This window comes from Podospora bellae-mahoneyi, chromosome 4, assembly GCF_035222275.1.
Source record: "Podospora bellae-mahoneyi strain CBS 112042 chromosome 4, whole genome shotgun sequence".
NCBI lineage: Eukaryota > Fungi > Ascomycota > Sordariomycetes > Sordariales > Podosporaceae > Podospora > Podospora bellae-mahoneyi.
Window position 1 is genome coordinate 3475888 of NC_085883.1, and position 23557 is coordinate 3499444.

Here is a 23557-nt window from a genome sequence, read left to right on the forward strand (position 1 = left end):
AACTCTGGCTCTTTGATAATTTCGTCTTTATGTGGCTTGTTACAACTTTTAAGCCCCAGTTTCTTGCGGGCTCATGGTTTCATCTTAGCATTTTAATAGATTGGAGTCAGCAATTGATATAAACCCTTTGAATTTGTTCCAGTTGACGACACAAACAATACCACTCCACCCCCCAGACCCCTCTTTACCTTTGAATCTCTTGACCAATAATACCCTTTACACATCCAATCTACACAATGACCCCCTTCACCGGCACCTCCTTCGCCCCCAAACTCTGCCACAGCCCCAAACTCCCCGCCACAAGCGGCATCAACGCCCTCACCAAGTTCAACTTGATCCACCTCCTAGCATAATACTCTGCCAAACTCACATCCACTCCCCCCTTCCCCTTACTCCCCGCCCCCTCGACAATCCCATCAGTCCTCTTGTTCCCCCCATCCACCACCTCTACCGCACTCAGCCCCTCCAACTTCGCATTCAGCGGCTGCATGTTCAAGGCGCTATGAACAACAGTAACCAAGTGACACAGCGCGCAAACCCCCCAAATCTTCCAATTCCCCCTCTCCACCTGCCCATGCGCAGGCACGAGCGCGGTATGCCACCCGTTCTCCGCCGCCATCGCCGAGGCATATCTCCAGGCCGAGAAGGCAGTGTACCCATACCCGAGGATGCCAAGGGTGGAGATGGGCCGGAAGAACACATTGCCTACCTGCCAGAAGACGGGCCACTGGCGACCCAAGAGGCGGGCGGCGCGGGGGTGGTCGGGGGAGGATGGGCGGGGGAAGTCGATCAGGAGGGCGGGCACGCCCATGAAGGACTGCGTGATTGCGTTGCCGAGGAGGATGAAGGAGAACGCGATTGTTGTGCCGGCTATGGCGTCCGGGGTGGGGAGGCTGACCATTTTTGCTGTGTGTGTGTGTGTGTGTGTGTGTGTGTGTGTGTGTGTGTGGGTGTGGGTGTGTGCATGCGTTTGTGTGGATGAGGCGATGAGAAAGAAAGAGGAGGGGAAAACGAGGCCGTCGTGAAGTTGAAAACTGAGATTTTGAGGGCAAAAAGGGGTAAATACTACACTAGGCTGAAGACGCAAAAACGAACCGACGACATCATTGACGTCAATCCCGGGAGGAGCCTGACACGTTGTTTACGCTGTCGGTCTCGGCTGTTTACCACGCAATGTCTTGGGAGTCAGTCACGGCTTCAATGTTTGTGGAAGTGTCTTGGCAGTGTTTCGGTGAAAAGTGATGTTCAATGGCGCTCATTATTACTGGTCTGGACCTCCGATGGGGAAGACATGTCTACTCTCGCCAAATCAAAAGTCATGAAGACGGGAGCAGCTCCCCTCTCCAAGCTGCCTACCTACCTTGCCTGCCGTGCTCCCGAGTCAGGAAAGCTTAGCTCGATCCAGCGCCTGCCATGCTCCTGTCCAACATACCTAGCGTCCGGCCCGAGTCGTACAGGATGGAAACAGCTTGCCAGTAGGCCCAACCTTAACTCCAGGCCGGCCTTCATTGCCTTTCGCATCGCCAGTCTATCATCCCACGATACCTTTCTGTCACTTTGCCTCCGGGCCATTCTCCTCTGTTCAGACTATTATATCGTCTTTCAATTGACAACCTAGAATATCGTCCGAGAAAACACTCGATCCCAGAATCCAAGTTACAAATGTCCAAAGAATCCTCCCAATCCTCCCTTCCAACAGCACCTAGTTGGGCAAGCAAGTATCCAGCTCACCAGTTCGAACAAAACCTATGCCTACAAAGAGAAATTCTAATAACGCCTCATGATCCGACATTAACTGTCTATATCCAACGTGGCATGCTATACCTGTGGCCCGTAAGAGTTTACCCTTCTCATCTGTATTGAGGCTTCGTCCTTCTTCTCTGCAAGGACATCAAACAGACCATTGTCTGGCGCAATTGCAGTCTGCTGTGCTAGCCTCGCTTCCTGGAAGAACTTGGCTCTGTCGGCACGATCTCGCGCATCTGACTCGGCCCAAAGACGGAGTGCTTCCTCTTTTCTCTTCTCGCTTCTGGGCTCAAATGACATCTGGAAAGGATCTGGCTTGATGATGAGCAGCGAGTTGGACTTGTCAAGCGGTACGGGATGGTTCATTCCAGTCGCTGGGTTATGCTTGGGCTTGAGGTTGAAGGTCCATGCCAAGGCACCGCAAGCAACGATCAACTCGTCTTGGGTGAGTGACATGCCGAGACATTGGCGCTGGCCCCATCCGAACGATGTCATGCCCTTGATGGTTGGGAACTGTGTCAGGGGCGCTTGGAAGGTTGGCCAGCCAGGCTCCAACCAGCGTTCGGGCCGGAAGTTGTCAGGGTCAGGATACTTCTTGGGGTTGCGGAGGAAAGCCCTGAAGAGTCATTAGCTTGTGCCCACAGCTTTCAAGCGCCGAGTCAATGGCTTACCAGTCCAGGGGCAAGAGGCGGGTGCCCTTGGGAATGAAGTAGCCGTTATAAACATCGTCCGCCTCCGTCTCGTGGGCGACACCTGTCGGGACATTGGGCTTCCACCGCATGGTCTCCTTGATGCAAGCTCTCAAGATGGGTAGGTTAGGCGCATCCTCCAACGTAGGCATGCGCCCCTCACACTTTTCGTCAATCTCTTTCTGCACAGCGGCTTGCCATTCCGGATAGTGAACCATGGTAACCAGCCAGTACGAAAGCGGTCCAGCGACGGTGAAGATGCCGACCAGCGCGAGCATTCCAATGACGCAAGAGGCTTCATAATCACCAGAGATGTTGGTCTTCAACGAGGTCTTCTCAATGAACTGTCGTGTCCAGCAATTGCGGACCCGACCACCCTGTGCCATCTTGTCACGGGTTGTAAGATATCGCTCCTGCCACCATGCCGACTGCTCATCATGACGCTTGCGCTCCGCCTTCTTCCATGGGTTCATGAACATGGGCAGATGCCACAGCGGGGTGAGGACATTGGTGATAGGGCCAGCGGGGGACATCTGTCGGAGTAAACCCCAAGCACTCTTGGTGCAGTAAGTACTCAGAGAGGGATCATCCCAGGTGAGCTGGCACATGACTTTGGCAGCCATATCCTCGAGCGAAGCTTGGAAATTGTCTGGGTTCTGGATCAAGTTGGCCATCCAGCGCTTCGCCTCGTGATACATCACACCGTTGTACTTGACGTTGGTGGCCTCGGTGATGTAGGCATGGGTGAGCTTTCTTTGGCGAGCCCAGTATTCTGCACGGCCGTGTTAATCAGAGCAGGCTCGACGTGATAGAGCGAGGCAATGCTTACTGTTCCTGCCCATCAAGGGAAGGTATTCCATGGAGCCCTCGGAGCTCTTCGAGTCAAACAGCGACTGAATGTTTGGCCGATCCGAATTGTACTTGGCCCGCTTGACCAGCAAGTCCTCGGCAACCGTTTCATCGGTAATGACCAGGACGTTGACGCCGAGCATCTGAGTTCGGTAGAAGCCGCCAGCTCCGTGCTTGTCCGCCCACTCTTTGAACTTGAGCCACATGAAGTTTATAGGCAAGTCATGGATTCTGCCAATGTAAGGAAGCTGTGTTGGGCCGGGCGGTCCGTTGGGATCGTTAATCTTTTGAAATTCTTTGATAAGATGTACCACTGTTGCCACCAAAAGGACAAGGGCCAGGAGGCCCGCGGTAACGAGCTGCATGGTACGGTACGTCACGAGTAGCGGTGTTGAGTCGCGAAGTTGGTATGTTGAGTAAACGAATGACGAAAAAACGGTAAGTGGTGCAAACTAAGGCTCTGAAGAACGAGATGGAACGACTTGTGGGAGAGTCGATGGGAAGACCAGAGCCCTCTATGTAAGCTGGCGAAAGGACTTTGATTGTTTTGAAGTGTGCACAGCCATACAATCGACAGAAGCTCACCTCTGAGATGGCACTGATCACGAGCAGCAGTCTGTCGCTTGTGCCTTGACTAGCGTGTCGAGATGCGCATACACTTGCGCACAATCAACGTATCCGTGGGTAGCACTACCCTGTGGTCGGAACTATGGTGTGGCAGTTGCTGCTTTTGCCGGTGTCCTTGCGGAAGAACCACGAGGAACTGAAACCCGCGCATCTCGATACTTTCCCGGGAGAAGTTTGACTACTGTTGATCAAGGCGGCTAAGAGCGGAGGTCTCTCCAGGCTTTGTTCTCCTGTGTGTAGCAGTTCTATCGTCTAAGGGCTCTCTTGATGCGTGGAACAGCTCTCCAATTCACTCGGTGGGCTATCTATCACACAAGCATGTTGCCTAGGTATCGCTGTCATAGGCCGTCTGCTGTGATGTTTGGTATCCACCGAGTGCCCTGTGTCCGGAGACGATGTCTGTTTTCCAGTGTGTCTATTTTTGCCGCTGCAAGCAGGGACTTTTCTCGCCACAGAACATAAACAAAGTGATGCTATTGCACGCAGCATGGTGGACACCACCGAGGACATGATGATGGGAGCATCAGGGCACGTCTCCTAGCTCTCCTGCATACAGGAGAACCCTGATCGCCCTTGGGGCGTTTTCTGACGTTTCTCGCTGACAGGTAATGCATTTTGATGTATGCTGCATGTTGCCAAACAGGACTGAAATGGCAACCGGTCGCTTGGCAACACCTTCTTGGTTGGCCTCGCAATGTGCGAGTCGACTCTTGGGACTTTGACACCTCCAGGTCGCGCGAAATAACAGTGATGAGGGCCGAGGCAGCTAGAGAGGGTTGGGCTGGTCCACCGAATGTTGGGAAGCTTAGCCGCGCGCTGGCGCAATGAATTTGGAATTCCAGCAATGAGCCTCGAACTGGTGCATGTGCTATCACACCCGATTCCATTTGGTAGGAGTAATCGTCCGATACCCGCCACCACCCTTCCGCCACCGATCTAACTCTTGCCATCTAATCATAACCCAGACTGGACGGTCGATTAGCTTTGACCGTGCTAATTAATCCCATGCTCAAGTTGCGCCGGCCATAGCAACCGCGTGAGGCAGTTCCATCCAAACTGTACGGCCCTGAAAAGGACAAGTCGATCCGTCACTCATCGAAACTTTTCTAGGCCAACCTAGAAGCTCAGCCAGCCGTTTATCCATACACCAAGTTTCAAAGATCATAATTTGCCGGTCATGTTGGCTCTTTTCGTTGGGGGCGCTCCTGACAATTAGTCTGCTCGGTCGCCAGAAGCGTGTAATCAGACGACGAGAAATCACAACTGTGACAACAGATGTAAATACTGCCATCATGCCCGTCACTGGGAGGAAGCCGTCTTTGCCTGCATTCCCGTGCCTTGGTCTGCAGTCAATCGAACTGTTGGCTTGCTGAGAATTGCAACACTGGTTTTCAGCTGCTAAGCTTCCATCATGCCTTTCATCGACGACGGTGATTCCAAGCCCGTGGGCTCGTATCCGAACAGCGGCATCGATGTTCTGATCGTTGGCACCGGCCTTGCGGGCCTCACGGCGGCTATCGAGTGTGTGAGAAAGGGACACAATGTCCGGGTTCTAGAGAGAAATGACGACATCAACACTGCCGGTACGCTCCGTTGTATTCCCTCCCAACACTGGACCATTCTGCTGACATTGTATTCCAGGCGACATGTACTTCATGGGCCTGTCAGCGACCAAGTTCTTCAAGCACTGGCCTGAGATGGCCAAGGAGTTTGACGAGATCTCTCTGCATAACTGCTGGATCGAGACTTTTAAGCACGATGGCGACCAGATGATCACACCTCTCAAAGTGTCCGACCGTCTTCGGGATGCAGGTCTGGATCCTGACACACCTCCTGGGACGTTTCAAATGCGCCCCCTTGTGTACAAGATGTACGTCCGCCAGGTCGAGAAGCTAGGCGTCAAAATTCAGTTTGGAAAGCGAGTGGTAGAGTACTGGGAGGATGAGTCTCGAGGCAAGGCTGGCGTGGTCACCGACAAGGGCGAGAGATATGAAGCCGATGTCGTGATTGCTGCAGATGGTGTTGGGTCGAAGAGCCAGAAGCTCGTGGGAGGCCAAGTGCGAGCCATGAAATCAGGCAGGGCCATGTGGCGAGCTGCATTCCCGATACACCATGTCGATAAGAATCCTGAGGTGAAGGAGTTCTTCAAAATGATCAAGGGAGAATCTGGGGAGGAGCCGATTGTGCGAACCTGGCTTGGGTAAGTGTCACTCGATGTTCTGTGCCACAGGCAAAAAATGCTCACCTGTAGCAAGCCCAGGAACATATGCCATGACCCTCACGCGTCCGGACACCATGATTTGGGTCATGAACCACGATGTTACTGGCTCCGAGAAGGAATCCTGGAACCACACCATCGACGCCCAGGAGGTACTAGACAACATGGACAAGGGCGTCGGGCCAAAGCCATGGGCACCAATGTTCAAGGAGCTGATTAAACTGACACCTCCCAACACCATCGTTAATTTCGAGCTGTTTTGGAGAAATCCGCAACCCAAGTGGGCATCTCCCGGGGCTCGTGTGATCAACATTGGTGATGCAGCCCATTCCTTTCTCCCCGCGTCTGGAAACGGCGCCACTCAGGCCATTGAAGATGCTATCTCGCTGGCCTCCTGCCTTCAGATCGGCGGCAAAGAAAACATCCCGCAGTCTGTCAGAGCTCACGTCCGCATGCGCTTCATCCGGAATGCATGTGCGCAAAAGTTGGGTTTCAGCAACGCCGAGCTGCTGCAGGATACCGACTGGACCAAGGTCAAGCTGGACCCGCGCGTGGCCCAACCCAAGCTCCCCAGCTGGGTCTGGGGACACGATCCCGAGAAGTATGCCTACGAGGTGTACGATCGCGTGGTCGAGAGCATGAGGCGTGGTGTTCCGTTCGACGAGGATGACAGCATCCCACCAAACTACCCGGCGGGGTACAAGTACGAGCCGTGGAGCATCGAAGACATCATGGAGGACATGAAGAACGGCAAGTCGATCGAGCTTGGGTCGGGCAACTGGGACTAGGAGATGGATACATATTCGTGCTCTTTTCCAGAACGCGTCGCATGTCTGCTTGGTCTGAAGATTGGGCACCTATTTTTCCTGTGTTTAGATTCTGTACAATGCCATGAGCGATTGCCGTGATAATGCTACTCGAGTATCTAACCTGCGCACTGATACCATTGCCACGGCCATTCCAGGTGTGATCACCAATTGGTAGAGAAAAAAAAGACAAAGGCATGATGTGCTTGGACAACAGAATGGAATGGAGTTAAAATTTAGCAGCGCAAGAGCGCACCTTCCTCCTCAACGCTCCAGCCTAAACTGCGGCACCAGATAGGGCCTCTCCACGCCCTCCCACAGTCCAAACTGGCAAGTGCCACTGGCCGAGCACATTCCCCCGATATTTCTCTCTCCATCAAAATTGAACTTTTGTGTCGCCACATGAACCCCCGAGGTCCAATCATGTCGCAGGTGCAGCATAAAGTTATTCAACAACGACGCCCCCTCTCCGCTCGCCGTCGGCTTGAGCAACTGGAAGCTCCATTCCCCCACTGTCTTTGACTTCGGCTTGATCAAACAGTCCGTGTTCTTCCTCGTCCAGGCAATGTCTTCCTCTTCGCCAAATGTCCACCGAGTGCCGCACTGGACAGTGGTGTTGTTGAACTCGACATCGGTGAAGCTGACATTGAAGAAGGAATAGATCGAGCTCCCTGGTCGACCTGAGGGAGCGAATGTCGACAGACTGTCTATCACCAGAGGCTTGAGAGGAGGCTTCACCGGTCGATCCAGTTTCTGGGCTGAGGGAATGCCTGCAGCCACAGTGACAAGTGAGAGCAATACCTGGAATTTCATACTGCTGTTTGTCTCGGTAAGGGATTCAGTTTGGGCCTTTGGGGAACAAGATGCTAACAACTTTGGTGCTGGGATAGCCGATAGAATTTATATTCAGCCCACCGTCTCTGGAATGCATTGTCTCAATTCGATGCCACGCACCTATTCTATTTCTAGTTCTTCGTCTACCACCCACCTGGCAGCGGTTAAACTTTCTAATGATTGCTTTTCGCTTATTCCATCCTCCCATGATTCCGTGCCGGAGACACCGAATCTGGAACTGCTGGAGCTCGACTTCATAATTTATGCATCTCGCATAGGTTGTGCCGACTGCATAGGTATACTTATGCAGTGAGCCCCTTATGTTTGTGCCACATCCAGCTACCACCTCCACCTCAATCAACATCCTCATCCTCATCGTGGAAGAACCTCAATATCGCCCCCGCTGCCACCTCTCCATCGTGCTCTAAATCCGCCGTATCCCCCGCCTGGTCCGCCGCCTCCTGATCATCAATACTCCCCGCCTCAACCCTCATCTCAATCTGCCTTTTGACCATCTCCTCATCAAACGCCAAGTGCGCCTGGGTAGTAAACATCTTTCCCTTGATGTACACCCCTTGTACCTCGGTATGGTCCGACCTGCCCCAGACATGCACCCTCGTCCCCTTTGGTAGCAGCCCCTGCGCGGACTCTACCGTGGGGGGAGCAACAACATGATCCTGATGCATCTGGTGCAAGTGCACATGGTCGTCATCCGTCCGGAAGAGCTTCTTGCCAATGGGCGTCAGCTCAATCTTGGAATGGCCCAGCTCCCAGTCGCCTTTTGGCGAGGGCCGCACTTCGGCACCGAGAAGGCGGCAGAGGAGCTGATGACCAAAGCAGACGCCCGAGAAATGCATTTTGGGATGGTTTTGCCATAGCTCTGTTTTATATCATCAGCGTCCATTCAATGGTTGGGGGACAACGCTTCAAGACCCACCTCTCAACAACTTCAACAGGTCCAGAATCCAAGGATCATCACCATGCGCATCATACACGCTCCCCGTGATCAGCAGCGCGTCGCAACCCTCAAAATCCTCGTACTTGGGCATCGTTCCCCCCTTTTCCGGAATCACAAACCACCTGTCCGTCTCAATCCCCAACGGAGGGTCATGCGCCTTGCCGGCATTGGTGAAGTGGTTGTGCAGAATCTCACCAAAGGTCGTCTTTCCAGGTATCTTCTTGGTCTCCTTATGGGGTTCGTCCGTCTCGAGGACCATCATCCTGACAATGGGGGCATCCTGCCCCTTTGGGTGGGCTGTCACTTCGTCCCGGTGTTCTGGTTCGCTGTGGGGTGCCATGTTATGTTTTGAATAATGATGTGGTAAGATTGGTGATTTGGTGTCCCTTATGACAGGCTTAAACGGTTTTTGTTGTCAATATTAATTCAGAATTGCTAAATGTCCAGGCTTCATCGTGGCTTTTTGACCCTCTTCCAAGAGCTGATGTGCCCTGTTTTGGAACAATGAACAAACATCTCCACAATGACGGCATTCACTTGGCGTACGGTTTTCGGACCCTTGACAGCGGCAAAATCTCCAGAAAAAAACAAACAAAAAAGGAACTTGCTTCGGCTAACTATTCGATCCTAATCGTGGGAATGCAGATGACCCAATCGTAGGGGGCTAACGAGTCGAAGTGCAATAGTGTGTGCGGAGCAAGGTGCGACCCCACCTGACTCGGCCTTCCGACCTCTGCCCTGGTGAGAGTGGGCAAGGACTTCGGCCTACGACTTCACCTTTGATACTACTAACGCGTGATGATGGCTTCAGTGGTGGGACTGAGTGTCTGAGAGCTCGGGACTCGGCCTTCGGCCTTGTTGTGGATATTCTGGTGCTCTTTGGATCTTGGGAGTATATATTGGTTTGATTTTCTACGCTTTTTTTCACTTGATATCTCCTTTGTCTGGTAGATGAATATACTTCTTTACTTTGGCTCATTTCTGCCTGCACAGCGTGGCATCAGCCAGCGCCGTGTTAACCGCGCCAAGAAGAGACTTCTCTACGGATTCCACACGGTCAGTCAAAGATGACTAAAACACCAAGAAAACACCAAGACTATCATCAACTCCAAATCTCAGGCCACACGTTTCCAAGCAAATGCGCTCTCATCCCCATCCTCACAAACCCCATTCCGATCAAACACCCAAACAAATTCCTCGAACGGCCTGCCTGACCCTCTTCGGCCCCTAAACACCAGCTCGAAATCTCGAATATTCAATCTGTTGTTTCCGCCTACACCAAGAGGTACCAAGTCTCTCATCGGCATGGCAAACGTCATGATCACCTCTGAAGAGACCGCGCAGCAATCATGTCTGGCTCTCAGTGGGTATTCAAACCCTTTTCCATACAGTTGAAATCTCAAAGACCCTCCAGCATGCCCCTGAATCTCAGCAAACACGCCCAGGACCAATCGGAATCTCCCCACACAGCTCGCAAAGTCTTCCGCACATGCAAGTTGGGAATACTCCCGTTCAAGTCTTGTCTCGTAGAGAACCAAATCCCGTATGTAACTTCCTTTAATGTGTCGGATCACAGTGTCAAGGTTTGCGCACAAGGTTTGAAGTGCGCGAGGGTCGGTCGCTTTCCGTGCCAAAGCATCAGCCAGAAACATGCAGGCGATGTTGGCTGCGTCAAGGTAAAAGCCACGGGTGTTGCAAAGAACCACGACTGCTTGTTTGAGCGATGGAACTGGCGGCAAGGAGAGGTTAGAATTTCGAATTCATCCGAGTGAGGTGGACAAGTGCCAGCACATACTGAGAAAGCAGGACGAAGTGGCGCCCACCATATTCCCGCCGTGATAGAGCGCCAGCTTCTTGCCAACATCAACGCCTCCACCAATCGAAAGTTGTTGGAAAAAGTACCACAAGCGATTGGCTGTGAGAGCTCCATCACTGTGGCTGCTCCTGATGGCGCTCTGAAGACGACGCGCATTGTCGCCATCCGAGCCAGGCCAACGATGTTTCAAGTCGCAAGGGTTCCAAGATATGTTGGTGGTGTTCCTGTGTTCCAGTCAGAGCCTGATATCCAACATTTACTTGGAGAATATTGCCACTAACCAGCCGCCGGCATAGATGGAGTTTTCCGATTGCGTATGTGAAAGGATATGGCGCCACCAAGTGATCATGCCACGCTCGACCTCAGAGATCTTGTGGCCGAGGTCGTACCTTTGTCCCTGGAGGCTGCCGAAGACTTCAAGAAGATAGCCAAAAAACTTCAGCAAGTCCTTCGTTGAAGACACCATGCCGGCTGCCGCCCCTAGTGGAGATGGTTTAGAGCCGCGGTTGACACAGGAAACCTGGGAGGGCTCAATCAAAAGGGGTTCTGCCTTGGGACCTGTCATGCAGTTCCTCTGCCAAAGTTGATGACCTCCCGCCAACAAACCATCTACACTCACGCTGTGAGATGCAACATAGCTGTTCCTGTCCTGGAGATGGTCCTGCGGAACGTCGGTAAAGGTGCTGGTCAAATGCAATGGCTGCAGAATCCTCTCTGTGACAAACTCTCCCCACGGCATCCTCGCAGTCCTTTCAACAACCTCCGCAAGCAAGGCAAAGCATTCGTTGGAGTAGTTCCTAGAATTATCGAATTTCTTCTCTGTATACTGGCTGCTTCGGGGCATGTGACGGAGGAGCGCCAGGACTGGATCAATGGTCGTCCATGGAATGTGGCCCTCGGGACTTTCCCAGAGGTTGGTGTACCTCAGGAACTCGGACCGGTGCGCCAAAAGATGGCCGATTGTCAGCTCAGGCTCCATCTGGTCCGACACCAGTGCGGTTCGTCCCTCAAGTTCTGGAAGGATATCCTTCACAGGTGTTTCAAAACAGATGCCATGTCTTCCGTCAGCGACAAGAATTGATATTGCAAGGCCCATAAAAGGCTTGGTCATGGATGATATGAGATATCTTGAATTCTTAGTAGGAGGCTGGTCGTCGTCAAGGGCACGGGTGCCAATATCATGGAAGGTGTAGTTCCCATCTTCCAAGAGGCCGATTGATGCACCGACGTTGCCACTTTCCTGAAATATGGCTTCCAGAACCGTTGATGTAGATCGCAACAGGTACTCGGCTATGCTTCTCTTGCTGCGTTCTTGTGAAGCTCGAGGAGCCACAGATGATTTGGGCATTTTTGATCACTAGCTATATTGTCCTCCGATAACCGGTTAGTTGACGGTCAGGTTGGCAACCGAACGCGAAAGGAAATGTGGCACTATCAAGCCACACACACTGTACCTCTTGACAGGCTCTATAGGCGTAGCGGCGAGTGATCAAACGTTTGTCAAGTCCAGTTACTTGTTGATGCACACGCGCCTAGAGAATGTAATGGTAGATATAGGTCGCAATCTCACTGCTCAGGATTTACTAAGGTCCCATGGGAACGTGCTTGCTTCTCTGTATGGTTCCGTCTTTGCGACAAGATCGAACGTCGAACGTCCCGGGATCCATGGCCTGAAATATGGAACGGAACCTGGAGAGCTCAACGCAATGGCCATCGGAACTTCCAGGGTACATAACCTATCAGTAGCCTAAGATTGAGCAGAGCGTAGGAGCCTTTCTTCCAGACGCAAAGCAGCGACCGCGGGCAGCCTGACCACTTCTGCGATGCAGTTTCCTGAACAGGGAAGAAATCCTTCGGCTTTCCTCCTTGATACTCTTCAATCCGAAGCAGAGCAAGACGCCATTTTGGACCCGGTAGAGTGGAAACCTATCAGAGCAGCAGCTCTCGTCCCCGGAACCCCCCTCGTATTTCCGGATGCCTGTCCGCCACACGCTTTGGCAGCAAGCTTGGAAAGCGACAACATGAAGATTGAACCCGGCCGGATTGCCGCTGTCATTTAGATGGCGGTAAAGAAAATAAAAGAACGGAGATGTGATCCGGTGCAGCAGGCTGCCAGGATCGAGTCCGTTACGTGATTCCTCCCCCATCCCCCCTCAACCCCCTCAAGCTTTGAGGAACCCACAAGCTGCCCTGGCCATTTCGAAGCAATCAGAAGAATTAGCTCGCGAGCGGCGGGTTGAGACATTGCAGTAGAAGCTGAGGTCTGAACATACGGATGTAGCTCGGCGTGGGTCTTTATCGGGCGACACCAACGTTGGCAGATTAGCATGGCCTCCCCTGCCACGTTGGAGGAGAGGTTCCCATCTATGATCAAACGTCAGAAATCGGTTGGCCCCTTCTCAGCGTGCGTGTGGGTGTGGAGCAATCAGGACAGCCAACGCCGAGCACCAATCCGGGACACTCTGACATTGGGCTCCCAGCTGCAGGTGGACGGACTATGAGCAGCAGGACGGACACTCGGGTTCGCGGGACGGGAGGCGGGTAGCAAGCCGCGGGGCTCCATCGACGAGAATGTTTGCTGCTGTCAGTGGGGGAGAGCGCTGTTGGTGATAGCTCCATATCAGCACTGAGGAAAATCGAAGATATGGGAGAGCCGCGGGATTTGATATGGAGGGGTTTTGGAAAATGGGAAAAGCAGCTGAGCGGGAGGCTAACCCAAAGTATTTTGACTTCCAGTGAGAGAAGAGAGGAGGATTGAGCTGACACACACTCGGCTTTAGTTCCGCCGCAATCTGGTTCGCTGAGAGCCCCATTTGAATAAGGCTCATGGCGATGGCTCTTTCCCAGCACTTGTACTTTCCAAACAAGCCCCCATAGAAGGTCGTCGGGTGATTCAAGCAGGATCGACAGTCTGCGGCATGGGCTGGCCTAGCTTTCTGAGTGAGGTGCTGTTGTTGCAGTCTATACCTGCTGGGCTTGAGAAACCCAAACGCCTTCTTCTTCTCCCCTCCCATTCCCCGAGATTCACCCATCTCTCACCGCCCCTTGTTCCCGCCAAACAAACAGTGGGACATGATGGGATGGCCCTCGTCCCGTTATTCAGAGGTATCGTTTTGTCCATTAATTAGAGGCTATCGACCAATACCCAATCATCACGACATGTATCAGATGATGGCATTCCTTCCTGATCAACGGGCTGGGGGGATGAACCAGGGTCATCCACCTCGTGGGATTCATCACAAATCATGTTGCTCATTGCAATAGATATCTCCTTCCCCCCCCCCCCCCCACCCCACCCCTTCAAACTTCCTGACGACACGCAAACAATGACTTGATTCCATGCATCTAGTCCGTATCCATATGTGATAGCCAGTATCGCGTGCAGACGGGACTTCCTTGGTCAGATAGGACTTCCTAGAGATTCACAGGGCTCAATTGGCGCCAGTATTACCTGCCAAGTGCATCGAGACTGTCAGGCTCTTTTGTTCCCTTCCGATGAGGCCCGTCCATAACCACCACTTGCATTTGGTCCCGGTCTCGAGCGTCCAGGCCCCCCCAGGGCTCCCCCCTGTCCGCCCTGTGCGTCAAGGGCTGCAACTAAGGCTCGAAAGGGTATCATTGTGATGCGGAGGACACATTGGCCGGGAATCAGCTCAGCTTCTGGTGTCTTTCAGGCCAAGATGGCCTGCCCCTCCAAGAGGTGTGATCTCCAGTCCAAGACTCATTCCCTGCCACTAACCCGCCAACATTTTTTATGGCCCTTTTGGTATTTCAGAAGCACTCTTGTCCCGATTTCGCAGATGTAACGCACGGCAAGAAGTGGTGAGTTGAGCAGGGCTTGGTGGCAAGGTCCAAATACGAACCTGTACAAGTTGAATCGTATCTGGCGATGGTGGATGAAGGCTCAGGGGCTAATCACGGTATTCACCTCACAAATCGGGTTGTCGAGCAGCATTTCAGTCCTAGGGCCGGGAGGGAGTGTGGATCAGGTTGAGGGAGCCAGGGCCGTCCCGAGGACAGATCAAATTCAGCGTTACGTGTGCCGGAAAGCGGCTGCTCGGAAAGGCCCGAAACAAGATGGGATTCTTCCAGGCCGAGGAAGACACCCAGAGGACAATACCATACTTCAAAGCAGAATCTGATTCATCAAAGATCTCAGCATCGGACTTTTGATGCCTAAACTGACAAGTTTTGGCAGATCCAGAGATGAAGTCAACACCAACAAGTCTTGGAAGTGCCCAGTGACGGACATTGATCATTCAGATTACTCAGTAAGCTCTGAGTGGACACTGAGTATCAGGTAGGTTTCACCTTTGGGCGGACACTGACGAGAAGGCTTGCGTTCCCTGTTGGCAGGTGTTGAATTCAGTGTTTGAGGAGGATCGAAAGATGGTTATCAGACATTGACAGCGACCCTCAAAGCAACTCAGTGATTCCAATTTGAACTCTAAGTATGGACAGAATGGTCGTGGCGTGATACCCGAGACAGGCAGGCCAGAGGTTGACCTCATGACACGGATGCCTCGCCGCTGCGTTGTGGCACCTGCGGTGAATAATCCCATCACGGCAGAAGGATTCGCTGGACACAGGAGGCAGGGAACTGCAATGTCGGTCATTTTGTATTTTTGTAGTGATTAAAGCATGTTTCCAGAGGACGTGTATAACCGCGATGCCAAATCGGTGGTAATCAGCATTTTGTTCCCTCTTTCTCGCCACAGTACTTGAGCTTCGGTTCTTCTAGAAGCAAAAAGAAGGAAATGGTAATTCACCGTACACATACAACCCCTACGTTGATGACTGATCACAAAATAGAAGACTACAACACCCAAAAGGGACACTTGCGAGAATCCTCGAGGCTCCCCTGTTTAGAACGACACGTCATACTAGAAGAATATGTACTACGCTTACTTTGCGTCACTTAAACAGATCATCTATACATCCAAGTACGTAAGGTAACGATCTGTCATCTATTTGCAGCGTAGGTTAACTACCTAGGTACTCATACCTTACCTGCTGTTATGGGCCAAGGGTCTGGGTAGCATGGAAGGTTAGGGCACGACGGAGTCTAACCGGTGGCTTTCCCGAAGGCCGGCCGGGTGTCCGGAAAGGTGCCATTTTCCACATGCATAAAAAAGAGTCCGGTCCCATTCAACGGACCTGTTTTCTTTTCTTCTCCCTATCAGTTGATTCAACTATTTCTTACAGCTTGAATTTCCATCAATCGGACCAAACCCCGTATCACCTGCAGCAGCTTAATATGACATATTAACACCTACCTATGTCAGGATGTTGTCTTTATTCAAGCGTTGTTCCTGATATTGCACTTCCCATGTACTCAAGCAGTAATACGAGCCTTTCAAGCCTTCCTATTAGACATTTGAACGCTTCCAATATCAAGCCTATTACTGCAGATGTGAAAATCCAGAATGGGATCGTTTCCCTCTCATCATATAATAGTTGTTTCCCAAAATTCCCCTCCAATTCAACTTTCCCAAGAATCAAAACAAGACTTGAAAGATATCCATAATCAAACGTGTCTGCGGACCTTCACCTAGATTCCACCTGCAAGCTTGTTACCGAGGTAGAAGCAGATTGCAAAACTTCAACGTCTATTATTACGATAAATCTTTTATGGCTCCTGACTCCGACTCTGCTTGCATCTATCAAAACATGCTAGGATGGTTTGATCAAATCCACTAGCCAGTCCCATTCTCCATGCTGATCAACTTCAACTTTGGTATCTCATCTCTTCATTTTGTTCATCCCATCCTTACATAATGACCTCGTTGGAAACGTCCTAGAGTTACACAGGTTAGCTCATTTCATGGAACCCACACATCACTACGACATCGGAAAGAATCTTACCCTCTTCAGATCCTTGAATGGCAGGCAGATGCAGTTCTGCACTCTGACCTCATCACCGACACCGCACTCCTTGCCAAGGATGGTGATAGCCTGAACCTTGACACCGTTCTTGATAATGCTCGTGTTGTGGCTCGTCACGGGGGTTGGTGTGCCCTCCACACGAGCCCAAGCACCGACGCGGCTGCCCCAACCGATAATTGAGTACAGAATGCACGCGTCATGCTTGACCTCGGCGTCTTCCAACACGATAGACTCCTTGATGCGGACGCCAGGTCCAATCGTCACGCGAGGTCCAATAGAGACATTGGGGCCCAGAACAGCCGTGGGGTGTACGTTGGCCGTGGGGTGGATGAATACGGGGGCCTTGATGTTGGCTGAAGGAGCGGCAAGCTCGCTGGAGCCGCTTTGCTGGGCCTTCTGGAGGTACAGGGCGTTGGCTGGGATGGCAGAGCCGGCCGTCTTGATCTGCCTCCAGAAGTCCTTGGTCTCATAGACGAAGAAGAGGTTGGTATCGGCCATTTCTCCGAGAATATCCTGCTCCAACCGAATGACTTCATTCTTCTGCGTGTCTTCCTCGTCAAACATGTACGAGCTGGCAAGATTCTCGGATGAACGGTACGAGCCCAGACGGGGTCTGTCGGCGCGGCGCTGGATGGCGGTGCGGATCGAAGGGAAGAGGACATCGGCGCGGAAGAGGTAGACTCCGCAGTTGATAAGATTGGAAATGTAACTTTCGGGCTTCTCGACGTAGTGCAGCACGCGGCGGGTGTGAGAATCGGAGACAATGCAGCCAAAGTTCGAGGCGGCATCCTCGCTGACCCTGGTGCCCAGAATGACGGCCTCGGCGCGGCGCTCGTGTGTGAGCTGAAGCATCTCGTTTAGAGGAAAACTGCAACAGACGTCCGAGTTCAGAACAAAGATGTTCTCGGGGCGGCCCTTGAGGATGGCATCGCGGAAGTGGTACAAGCCGCCGGCGGTGCCCAGGGCTTGGTATTCGCGGAGGTACTTGATGGAGAGGTCGGGGAACTCGGACGACGAATCCTTGATGAAGTCGCGGAAAACATGCTCCTCGTAGTAGCCGATCAGGTAGACTTCGTGGATCGAAGGGACCTTGCTGATGGCGGTCAAGCAGTGCCAGATGATGGGGTGACCGGCAACATCGAAGAGAGGCTTGGGAACATCGAGAGAGAGCGGGCGGAAGCGAGTGCCACGAGAGGCACCACCAACCTTGAAAACGAGTAAGCAATCTGTCCAGTGTGTCCAGTGCCCCCCTACACTGGGCAACTCACGAGAATCACGGCTTTGGTGGCGCCAGTGTTGCCGTTGGCCTTTTGGTGGTGGGGGATTTGAAGCGACATCGCGTCTCTTGTTCAGAACACAAAGATCACCTCTGCAAAAAAGCAAGGGGAAAAAGAAGCGATGAGGGTGTCTAGAAAGCTTTCAGGTCGTTGTCGTTGGACTGGAATGGTTGGGCTGAATGGCTTGGTGCTGCTTAATAGCGGGGTCAGAAGCTTGATGCAGCTCCAAATCCCCTGAATCCTGACTTCACTGCCAGGGGTCAGCTGGGCAGTCCTGGGGAAATGTGGCATGTGCGCCAAGGGGCCTCTGGCAGTTGCAGGTGGAGCCACGTGACAGCCCGCCCTTCACCGTTTGTGAGCTTGGATTTGCGCTCTTCTCCAGTGTGACCTGGTCATCCTCGCATGCGGTAACAGAGTAGACTGAAAAGAGCAGCAACAGTAGGTTTTAGAGAGCCATCATGAGCGACGTGGGTGTTGTTGGACGTTCATCGTCAAGCTCATTGAAGTCATTGAGAGAAGCATTGATCAGCTGTTGATGCTCTCCTCTCAAATGAGAGATGGAGAAGTTGTGAAAACTGACAAGGAGAACCATTCTAGAAATAAATGAGATGCGCGCCACAATTTACCATCTAATTCATCACCAAAGTCAATTTCAGGTTTAACGAGAGACCTCAGGGCTTGGTACCATAATAGACTATGCTAGTCCAGGTGATATAGATGGAGACGTCCCGAGGCAAAGCGGGATGGTCAGACTCGCCGTTCCTGCCAAGGCCCAATTAAGTTTCGCAGCAGAAACGCGTCCTTGCGCCTCGCGTCACGTCTTGTCGCGTCTCATCTCGCGTAAAGTGGCTAGATCCATTCTTTTTTCGCTCACATTTTCCAACCTGCAATTGCAGTGGTGTTGTGAAGTCGTTGTGTAGGCAACCACTAGCAAACACCCCTCCAACCCCACCTTTCGCAACTGCCCCTTTTACTGGCCAGGCCATCTCTCCAGCACCTCTCTTTCCTGCTAAGAAATATTAGCAACGTCGCGCATTGTTTACCTGTTTCCTTAACGCGTGTCATCTTGGGTTGGAGCAAACCGCGAGATTCTCATTCCACCGCAAAAAAGCTGTACCCTCGAGCCCCCCTCGTGAAGTCGAAGTCGATCTTTCATCTCAACTGTTTCGACTATTCCGACTTTTCGACTCTTCATTGGCAATCTCACGTCTTTTCGAAGGTGTTTTCTGTTTGGCACTGCTCTCTCTCGTCTCGTCTTCCACTTTCCTGAGCTCAGCCTTCCGTTTGGCTTCCTACTTCTACGACTTCTCCTCTCAACCTCCTCCAACAGCAGCCGCATGAGAAAAATACTGTCCTGTACATTTCAAGCAGCATTGGTAAGCTCGCCCATCATTTCGCCTCGTCCATGTGTGACTTGAGTCTGACAGCGACACAGTAGTGATGCCTCCCAGAGTGAAGCCCGAGCCCGGTGTGGCCGTGGCGAACACCACTGCCACTCGCAGTTTTGCTGCTACCAACTCGGCACAGTTTGGCTCACCTACGCGGCAAGCACGGTCTACGGCTCGTAAGTTCTCCGCTCATTTTATGTTCCTCCGTACAGTGTGCTTACTCCTCCTGTAGCTAGTGTGACTGATACCCGTTTCATGGCGGAGGCGGAGGACCAGTACGAAGATGAGGATAACGAAATCATCTGGATGGAAACCCGTGCCAAGTCGATCACAAGCGCCGGCATGAAGCAAGAGCCTGGCCACGAGCCGATGGCCCTGATGTCTCTGGCATCTCAAAGCATGGGCGGGTCATTTGTCGGGATGGGGCCCAATCTTGCCCTCAAGGACTTCGGGCAAGGGTTCCTCAAGGACATCAACGATGCCCTGGGTGAGCTGCAGTCTCGTGGCATTCAGCACGTTGCCAGTCTGCCGGAGTTGGTGCTCGTCGGTGACCAGTCGTCGGGCAAATCGAGTTTGATGTCCGGCATCGCTGGGCTCAGTCTGCCTCGCAGCAGCGGCACCTGCACAAGGTGCCCGATTCATATAAGGATCTCGCGAGCTGATGAGTGGTCTTGTCGGGTGTTTTTAAACCTAGAGTATGGGTTCAAGCTGCCCGATCATGCCATCACCGAGCAGGATGTCACAGCAACAAACCCGTTCCCTCCCTGGGTCAAACTCGACCCCAGTCGAACACGACGCCACGAGTTCAAGACAGTCCGGGACAGATTTGACAGCGAAGAGATTGAAACAGTACTGCGCTGCGCCCAGGTCGCAATCTTGAACCCATCCACGCCCTACCAGGCCTTCATCCCCAAGCCTCGGGGTGGAGAAGGGCCTGACTCCCAACAGCTGACTCAGCACGAGCTGATTTCGCGCAAGGAGGAAGCCTCCGAGGCCCAGTTTTCGCCAAATACCGTGGCGCTCGAGATCAAAGGGCCTGATCTAGCCGACCTCAACTTCTATGATCTTCCGGGTGTATTCAACACTGCTCGGCGGACCGAGGATGCTTACTTGGAGCGTGTCGTCCAGAACCTGACCAAGCTTTACATTAAGCGGGAGAAAGCCATCATTCTCTGGGCCGTGTCCATGAATTTGGATACGGAAAACTCGCTGGCGCTGCGCCTGATCCGGGAGAGTCGTGCTGAACACCGTTGCGTTGGGGTGATCACCAAGGCAGACCTGCTGCCGCGAGATGACCAAGCTACTGAGCGCTGGCTGGGAATTCTCAAGGGCCGTGGACATCGCATCGGCTTGGGTTATTTCATCACCTCTCGACAAGGTCAAGATTTGGAAGAACAGACGAAGCGGGAAGAGGCCTTCTTCAATCGAACAGCAGAAGGACATTGGCCCGATGTTTTTGATCGCTACCAGGAGAGGTGCGGAATAGAAAAGCTGAAGGCTTTCTTGTCTTTGAAGCTCGGCGAAGAGTTTTCCAAAGTTCTTCCGGAAGTGAAGCGCAAAGTTCTTGAGCGACTCAACTTCATCGCTGAGCAGCTCCAACTGTACCCGGGGCCACCAGCGAACCCGGATCTGGAAATTTACAAGGCACTGACCATGTTCAGCAGCCTGTTGAAGAAGCGAGTGATTGACCAGGAATTTATGAGCACCTGGGACACAGCCTGTTCCGCCCGGTTTACAAGAGCCATTCTTGAGCTGAAGCCCAAGTATAACGTACGGTTGTTCGCCAAGTCATCCGCCGCAAGTGCTCCGGTATTAATAGATCTCGACACGCCCACGAGGGAGGGCAGCCCCACGCCAACACCCAGTGGCAGAAAGCGTGCTGCCCCAGCCGAGACCCCCAGTCGCCGCCAGCGCATCAAGGCTGAAGATGCCGAGGGACGGTCTTACCCCTCCACCCCTACGAACATGCGCACAACCATGACCCCGACCAAAGGCAGGCCGAGCAAGACACTCATGGATATTCGGCGCATGATCCAGCGCAATGCCATACCTGGCCAGCCGGGCCTCGTTTCTTCCAATGTCTATGAACCGCTTTTTACAGAAGCGGCAAAGGCCTGGAAGGGTCCGCTCCAGACGTTCCTCAACCAGACCTTCAACTTCTTGAGCAAGGAAATCCAGGAGATCCTTGACTCGACTTTTGCGGCGTTGAAGAACCGGGCAATTTACAAGTTGTCGACCGAGCACATGCAGGCTTTTGTCGAGATGCACAAGAAGGAGTTGCAGGCCCAGCTTGCGCTGATTCACGAACTCGAGGGCACGCGTCTGTTCACCAGAAATGACGATGCCTTGCACCGGTACAAGGCTGAAGAGTTAAGGACCTTGACTAGGCACCGCAACCACTACCGCATTGCCGCGCACAAGGGTGATGAGCCAGCTAGCTCCCTCCCTAAGATCGAGGAGCTCAGCGAGGAAGAACTCGCCCAGGAAACAGCCAAGATGGAGAAGGACCTCCGCCAGATGGGCCCCGAGCCCTTTCAGCAGGAGCTGGATGTGGCCGCCTACACCAGAGGCTATTACGTCCTTGCCGCTCATCGGTTCACAGACATTGTGTGCATGCATGCCATGTCTGGGCTGTTTCCCCGTGTGGCCTCGGTCATTGAGACCTACCTTCAGGATAAGCTTGGCCTTACTGGCAACCGCACCACTCCTGAGATGCTGGATCAGCTCATGGAGGAAGAGGGTCGCATTGGCCAGATTCGCCGAGATCTCTGCGCGGAGAAGGAGACTCTCGACGGTGCTATGGCCATCATTGTCAACCTCGAGAACCGCGACACGACTCCCTCGCAAGCCGAGAGCAACATTACGATTCCCAATGACCTTACGTCTGGCCGGGCCGCAGGCTCGCCATCCGGGACAGCGTATGGAGATGCATAAAGACACAATCACGCGGATTGAAGATCTGGATATATTTTATTGTCTGTGGGCGTTTTACCTATTTGTCTGCTCTGTTTTTTTCTTTCGGACCGGAGAATCACGATACCCATTTTAGTTAGAGTCATGTAGGATCACAAATTGTCAGAATACTGTCACGCACCTACTATACCTCTCCCCCTTTGCTCAATGTGTCTAACAACTATTTCACTCTTCGTATCGACTAATCAACAGAGACTACAAGGTACAACCAGGGCCTTGAAAGATGACGCACACACCTTCGGCTACTAGCCTTGGGAGCGTAGGTATTGACTGTCAAGGAAAGCTCATCCTCTTAGAACCCCCAATAATCCTTCACCAAGAAGCCCGCATACCCGGCCAGGAATCCCATTACGCCCAGCGTTCCAAAGTAGCCCACCGGCCGACCAACACCCGTGCTCTCGGGTCTTCTCAAGCCCATCTCAACATGCAGCACCCGTGCGACGAACAGGGCCCCCAGAGCACTGGTCAGCACATTCTTCTTGGCGCCGTTGAGCTCGGCCACTCCGGCGAGCAGCAAGGCAAGGGGCACGTATTCAGCAAAGTTGCCCTGGGCGCGGGAGGCGACCTGGAGCTCGTGCTGCTTCGCGGCCGCGTTGGGCTCGGTCGAGGGGGGCGCGGAGCCGAGGAGGCAGTTGGAGGCGATGCGGGACATGGAGACGCGGGTGGAGAGGAGAGAGAAGTAGGCTGTGAAGGGGAGGAGGAAGGAGCCGGTTACCGCTGGAGGGAGGGGAATAACAGCAGGTTAGCCGTGGAACAAGAGGTGGTTTGCTTGGTGGAAGGGGGCAGAAGAGCTTACGCAAAAGGGGGCCGACAACATCGATGTGGTTTAGACCCACGCGGGAGGTGTAAGACATTATGACGATTTATTTCTCAAGAAGAATTAGGGAAAAGGGGGTCTGGCTCTTTGCAAAGGGGGGAGTTTTGGTATCACGCTGCTTGTCCACAGCTGCTTCAAATTCTTTGGCTGGTCGAGATGGGGAACAGAAGACGAGAAGAGTAAGAAAGGGGGTCAGGTGAGGTTAAAAGATGGGGGAACGGTTTTGCCCCTTCCTCTTGCTGCACCGGACATGGCCCGGCAGATCACCATGACCAGAGGTTACATCATAGAGGACCCTAGTTTTGGTGTGCCCGGTGAGGTGCTTTGGTTCCGAAACGGTCAGGCTTTTGCGCTAGGTGATTATTTGGGGCAGAAGCACGGGAGGATGCTAGGAGAGTTTAAAAGTTGCTGGGCCGATGGTATAATCCGAGTTGAATGTTTATCAACATCGCTTGGTTTTGCTAGAAGGCACCTCTAAATCTTACGTTGGCAAGAGGCAAAGAGGCAAAGATATCGTCCCCAAATAGAACTCCAAGAAACACAATGAGAGTGTTCTTGTAAAACCTTCTGGACACTGCGCATACTTATGGGTAGTGCAGTGCACCTTTGTCAGTGTAATAAGGATTCGAATGATGAATGGAATAACAATAGGCATCATATGTTACCTATCCTT

The 23557-nt window shown here is 52.8% G+C and overlaps 9 protein-coding genes across 9 annotated transcripts; 2 read left to right on the forward strand and 7 right to left on the reverse strand.

Annotated features, from left to right (window-relative positions):
* Nucleotides 1-229: 229 nt before the first annotated feature.
* QC761_405320 (uncharacterized protein) lies at nt 230-901 on the reverse strand (the record flags this gene model as incomplete). The annotated part of the gene is made up of 1 exon (XM_062878816.1): nt 230-901. The coding sequence occupies one exon, from the start codon at nt 899-901 to the stop codon at nt 230-232; it is 672 nt and encodes a 223-aa protein (XP_062732738.1).
* A 688-nt stretch (nt 902-1589) lies between these two features.
* QC761_405310 (uncharacterized protein) lies at nt 1590-3649 on the reverse strand (the record flags this gene model as incomplete). The annotated part of the gene is made up of 3 exons (XM_062878815.1): nt 1590-2362; nt 2418-3207; nt 3265-3649. 3 exons carry the CDS (start codon nt 3647-3649, stop codon nt 1819-1821), a joined length of 1719 nt encoding a protein of 572 aa, XP_062732739.1. The 3' UTR covers nt 1590-1818.
* A 1599-nt stretch (nt 3650-5248) lies between these two features.
* QC761_405300 (uncharacterized protein) lies at nt 5249-7028 on the forward strand. The gene is made up of 3 exons (XM_062878814.1): nt 5249-5494; nt 5553-6111; nt 6167-7028. Exons 1-3 carry the CDS (start codon nt 5323-5325, stop codon nt 6915-6917), a joined length of 1482 nt encoding a protein of 493 aa, XP_062732740.1. The 5' UTR covers nt 5249-5322; the 3' UTR covers nt 6918-7028.
* A 171-nt stretch (nt 7029-7199) lies between these two features.
* QC761_0071280 (uncharacterized protein) lies at nt 7200-7748 on the reverse strand (the record flags this gene model as incomplete). Its single annotated transcript, XM_062872711.1, has 1 exon — nt 7200-7748. One exon carries the CDS (start codon nt 7746-7748, stop codon nt 7200-7202), a length of 549 nt encoding a protein of 182 aa, XP_062732741.1.
* A 374-nt stretch (nt 7749-8122) lies between these two features.
* Nucleotides 8123-9067, reverse strand: QC761_405290 (uncharacterized protein; the record flags this gene model as incomplete). The annotated part of the gene is made up of 2 exons (XM_062878813.1): nt 8123-8649; nt 8707-9067. 2 exons carry the CDS (start codon nt 9065-9067, stop codon nt 8123-8125), a joined length of 888 nt encoding a protein of 295 aa, XP_062732742.1.
* Nucleotides 9068-9842: 775 nt separating this feature from the next.
* On the reverse strand, nt 9843-12528 carry QC761_405280 (uncharacterized protein; the record flags this gene model as incomplete). Its single annotated transcript, XM_062878812.1, has 4 exons — nt 11998-12528; nt 10825-11904; nt 10523-10767; nt 9843-10456 (listed from the first exon to the last, which is right to left on the reverse strand). The coding sequence occupies exons 2-4, from the start codon at nt 11889-11891 to the stop codon at nt 9843-9845; spliced, it is 1926 nt and encodes a 641-aa protein (XP_062732743.1). The 5' UTR covers nt 11892-11904; nt 11998-12528.
* Nucleotides 12529-16095: 3567 nt separating this feature from the next.
* On the reverse strand, nt 16096-18328 carry QC761_405270 (uncharacterized protein). Its single transcript, XM_062878811.1, has 3 exons — nt 17698-18328; nt 16409-17635; nt 16096-16340 (listed from the first exon to the last, which is right to left on the reverse strand). Exons 1-3 carry the CDS (start codon nt 17764-17766, stop codon nt 16314-16316), a joined length of 1323 nt encoding a protein of 440 aa, XP_062732744.1. The 5' UTR covers nt 17767-18328; the 3' UTR covers nt 16096-16313.
* Nucleotides 18329-18394: 66 nt separating this feature from the next.
* QC761_405260 (uncharacterized protein) lies at nt 18395-23031 on the forward strand. The gene is made up of 3 exons (XM_062878810.1): nt 18395-19082; nt 19142-19270; nt 19327-23031. Exons 2-3 carry the CDS (start codon nt 19147-19149, stop codon nt 22026-22028), a joined length of 2826 nt encoding a protein of 941 aa, XP_062732745.1. The 5' UTR covers nt 18395-19082; nt 19142-19146; the 3' UTR covers nt 22029-23031.
* On the reverse strand, nt 22202-23418 carry QC761_405250 (uncharacterized protein). Its single transcript, XM_062878809.1, has 2 exons — nt 22864-23418; nt 22202-22784 (listed from the first exon to the last, which is right to left on the reverse strand). The coding sequence occupies exons 1-2, from the start codon at nt 22919-22921 to the stop codon at nt 22360-22362; spliced, it is 483 nt and encodes a 160-aa protein (XP_062732746.1). The 5' UTR covers nt 22922-23418; the 3' UTR covers nt 22202-22359.
* Nucleotides 23419-23557: the final 139 nt, after the last annotated feature.